The 4,625-nt window shown below is 38.1% G+C and overlaps 1 protein-coding gene across 4 annotated transcripts in view; it reads left to right on the top strand.

Annotated features, from left to right (window-relative positions):
- The window catches only part of LOC110452228 (CDP-diacylglycerol--glycerol-3-phosphate 3-phosphatidyltransferase, mitochondrial-like), a 79,763-nt gene extending 75,458 nt beyond the window's left edge, over positions 1-4,305 (top strand). For 3 of the 4 annotated variants that reach the window (XM_021500608.1, XM_021500623.1, XM_021500632.1), the window contains one exon: positions 230-537. In XM_021500608.1, the coding sequence (XP_021356283.1) occupies positions 230-349 (120 nt within the window). In that variant the 3' untranslated portion in view covers positions 350-537. Of the gene's footprint in view, positions 1-229; positions 538-4,106 lie in introns of those variants that run through there. The other variant, XM_021500615.1, reaches the window with a different exon arrangement.
- The last annotated feature ends 320 nt before the right edge of the window (positions 4,306-4,625 follow it).

Below are 4,625 nucleotides of genomic sequence, written 5' to 3' on the forward strand. Positions count from 1 at the left end.
AATTGTCTGTCTTGTCTATCATGTAGTAACAATTGTCTGTCTTGTCTTTCATGTAGTAACAATTGTCTGTCTTGTCTTTCATGTAGTAATAATTGTCTGTCTTGTCTTTCATGTAGTAACAATTGTCTGTCTTGGAGCATTGCATGAATTAACCTATGTGATCATAACTGCTAAGATCAATCTGACATTTTCCTTCTTGTAACTGAACTTTATTTTCTTTGATGTACAGGAGCATGAGGATTTATACCAGAGATCATCTCCCATGACAGAAGACACATTCAAACAGTTGAACCGTTATGTACCATTGTGGGTGAAATTTGTAACCAGGACATGCCGCACATTTTTCTGAGCAGAAATTGAAGAAGAATAATACTGCCATGATTTGATATATATATTTTGATCTGAAATACCTTCCTTTGGATGTCAGGTTTTTTTAAAAGTTGGTGCTATAATGCAAGTGTAGATGTAAATATGATGTAAACACAACCATATTCAAGTGCATGTTAAATTTTTAACTTTTAAACAAAGTTCCTTGTAGGATACATTTTCACTGCCAGTGAAACATTAAATACTCGTATGTCAAATTAAGGTAAATTACTATCTATACATGCCTGTTCACAGAACACGGATTAAAGAGACATATCTACATATATTAAATTGCTAAAATAAATTATGATTGTTTCCACTCTTTTAAATGAAATGTAGCAGGAGAGGCCACAAAAGACCTGATCAATTGAGCTCGCCGGTTACTTGAAATTCTGACCAGCTAGATAAGTTCCTTACTTCCTAAATCTTACACCGGTACGCTAACCAGCGTTACACCGGTACGCTAACCAGCGTTACACCGGTACGCTAACCAGCGTAGTACAACTTAACTCAGTAAATCAAGCATACTCATCGTATTTACATTTTTCAGCAACCCCATTTTCACATCAAATTTGTATTTCAATGGTCTATAAATTGATTTCAGTGATTTACATTCCGTATATTGATACTAATTATACACTAGGTGGTATATGGTCAGTGTGTTTGTCTGTCCATAGTAAAAATCTTGTGTACAAGATACTTCATATTTAATAATAATAATAATAATATACAACATTTATATAGCGCCCTATATAATTTTTAAAACTACTCTAAGGCGCTTTACAACATATGGATAATAGTAATGGTTATAATTGTGAAAACAAACAACAAAGGCTTGCAATCACTTTCATATATTTAACAAGCAATGTGCACATAATTGAACAAATAAAAGGGTGTTATTTACATGACGTCTTTGCAAAGATTCTAAAATGCAGACGTGAAGAGGTGAGTTTTAATGTCCCTCTTGAACTTGGCCAGGGTATTTGACTTCCTAATAGCAGATGGTAAGCTATTCCACAACGTAGCCGAAACCCTCCCAAAGCATCTGTTTCCTTAGGACACAGTACGAGATTTTGGGACACACAACAAAGATTCTGACTCCGACCGCGGTGATCTTGACGGCTGATACAGGGTAACAAGTTCCTGTAGGTACTGAGGAGCTGTTCCATTCAGTGCCTTGTATGTGTATACCAGAATTTTGTACTGCGACCTGTATCGTACAGGTAACTAGTGCAACAAATAAAGCGCAGGTGTGATGTGCTCTCTCTTTCGAGTACGAGCAACTAGCCGTGCTGCAGTGTTCTGGACCCTCTGCAGACGACTAGTTAGTTTGTCAGATATACCACAGAGCAGGGCGTTACCATAATCCAACCGAGAGGTAACAAGTGAATGCACCAAAATCTTGCATGCATCTGCAGTTAGAAACTGCCGAATACAGCTGATGTTCCTGATCTGGTAGTAACAGGATTTGGCAATAGCGTTCACTTGTTTCTCCATGTTCAGAGAACTGTCAAAGTATACCCCTAGGTTTTTAACAGCTGGAACAGTCTCAATAGTTCTGGCACCAACCTTGAGCTGGAGAGCCATTGTTTGCTGACTCGTTAGGGAAAAGACGATTAGTTCCGTCTTTTCCTGAAAATTTACACCCTAGTACGGTAATATCAAGTTCTACACTTGATTTGATTTTGGTGGTCATCGGTCAAGTCTAAAGGGTAAAGGTCATGGGGGAAGATCACACTTGACCTCTTTTGAAGCATAGAGCTTGTGTACAAGATATCTCACAAATCCCTTGTTACGAACGAATTCTCACCCCAACATGATTTTCACCCAGGTAAGAAATCATGCTAAAATTGTTGTGTTCGCAACACGATTCTCACCCCAGCATAATTGCTCACCCTGGTGAGAAATCATGCAAAACATATGGGCAGATGTGACACATTTTCTCATCTGGCACAATTTCTCACCCCAGCTCTATATCTCAATTGGGGTATCGTCTGATGTATTTCATCTATGTTTTTGGGGTTTTTTTGGATACATTTTTAGCTCACCTGCCCTAAGGGCAAGTGAGCTTATGTCATGGTGCAGCGTCCGGCGTCCAGTCGTCCTCGTCCGTCAACTTTTCCTTTAAACAACTTCTTCTGAAGAACGGACAGGCCTAGAGTCATGATATTTGGCTGAAAGCTTTGTTGGTGGGAGCCCTACAAAGTTTGAGAACGAAAATGACCTTGACCTACTTCAAAGGTCACAGGGGTCAAATGTGTCAAAAACTTCTTCTGAAGAAGAACTGAGAGGTATAGAATCTTTATATTTGGCTTGTAGCTTCCTAGGGGAGGGGGGAAAGTTTACTATAGTTTATATCGGGAACTAACACTTTTGGGTATATTTTGACAACTTTCTGTAGGAAATTATTTTTACTTGGTGAGAATTATCCTTGAAGGAAGATGGTTTCAAATTGTAAAATTGAGAATCGTACCCCAACCCCTGGGGCCAGGGCGGGGCCCCAAAGGGAAAATTAACCAATATTTCAAAAATCTTCTTCTCCAGACTCAGAGGTACTAGAGTGATTTTCTCTAAGTGGAAAGAAAGATCATCAGGGGTTTTACTTAAATTGTAAATTTCAGGACCCCCGAGCTATCCGTTCTCCCTTGGGGAGGGGGTAAAGTTTACTATAGTTTATATAGGGAAATAACACTTTTGGGTATATTTTGACATCTAAACAATAAAATAAAGCTACCAGTACCTATGATATAACTTAGGTGACCGCTAAGGCCCTTGGGCCTCTTGTTTAATTTCCATTGGAAGTAATTAAATTTAGGTTAGCATTATCAGTATTGGATAGTAGTTTGATGGTATGCACATATAAGCCCTGACTGATCCCCCAGGGATGATGGGTGGGGCCAAAAAGGGTTGAATTGACTGAAATTTCAAAACAAAATCTTCTCAAAGACCCAGATATGGTTGAATCAAACACTCTTCATAGTTCATAGATGGAAGGGTCTTAAGGTTTATGATCTTAGGGTCTCACATGTACCCCCTGGGGAAGGGGGGGGGGGCAAAATTTAGTATGGTTGATAATGGCAAATGATACTTTGAATATTACATGTTAATAACTTGATTGGAATTATAACCCTGAGTTGACAGTTTGATACTTTGAAAATTTTGAGCCAGCCCTACCCCCAAGGGCTGTATGGTGGGGCCCAAAGGAGTCAGTGTGCTACAATTTCTTCATTTTCCTTGTTTAGAATCAAAGGTGCTAGTTTCAAATACTTTTTAGTCTTAAATCTGTATGCTAGATATTGAAAAAGGTGGTTTTATTGTTTTTTGTCACTGAATAATATTTCTGTTCGTGTTAAAAACAAAATCCACTCTCTGTATAAATATATCAGATGACCGTTAAGGCCCATGGGCCTTTTGTTAATTAATTGTGATGAACGATCCATCAGATATGAGGATGTGTACTGAACGCATGAAAAATGTTCTGTTTTACCTGTACATGCATCAAGACAGGTTTTACTGGCATTTTAGTATTAATACACTCTTACCTCACACTCGGTTAGAATATAGGTACTTAACATACAATTTTGTGTCAATACAGTTGTGAAGTGTCCAGTCAGCCACAAACAGTATTTGAATATGGGGACTTAACATTTAGGATGTTGCCAATGCTATCATTTTGTAATCTCATAAAGGTTTTATTTATATTTATGACTTCAATTTATTTTTCTCCGTTTTTCTTTCAGTTATAATTTTTTCATCTGCAACACCTGATAATTTTAACTCACCTGGCCTGAAGGGCAATGTGAGCTTATGCCGTAATGCGTCGTCCGTCCGTCCGTCAGTCAACTTTTTCTTCTGGGGAACTGGAGAACCTAAGTTCATGATATTTGGCCAGTAGATACCTGGGATTGAGTGCTATAAACTTTCCTCATTAAAAAGACCTTGACCTACTTTCAAGGTCACAGGAGTCAAATATGTTAAAACTTTCAAACAACAAGATTCTAAGAGGCATTTGGTCTAGAGTCAGGATACTTTGGTTTGTTATGTAGACCAGCTGTTTGAATCGTTTTCTTTATTCCAATAATGAGGTAAAAAGTCAACTGTAATTGCTTGCGGTAGTCATACTAGTGCGGTAGTGGATACTGTCATCAGTCTTTGTCCCTCGTATGTCGCCTTTTAAATTTTTGACTTAATCTAGTAAGTAATCATTTGCTACTGATTCCCACTAACCTCCATCTTAATAAGTTCAGTAGTTTATTTAG

The sequence above is a fragment of the Mizuhopecten yessoensis genome, unplaced genomic scaffold (assembly GCF_002113885.1).
Source record: "Mizuhopecten yessoensis strain PY_sf001 unplaced genomic scaffold, ASM211388v2 scaffold733, whole genome shotgun sequence".
Classification (NCBI taxonomy): domain Eukaryota; kingdom Metazoa; phylum Mollusca; class Bivalvia; order Pectinida; family Pectinidae; genus Mizuhopecten; species Mizuhopecten yessoensis.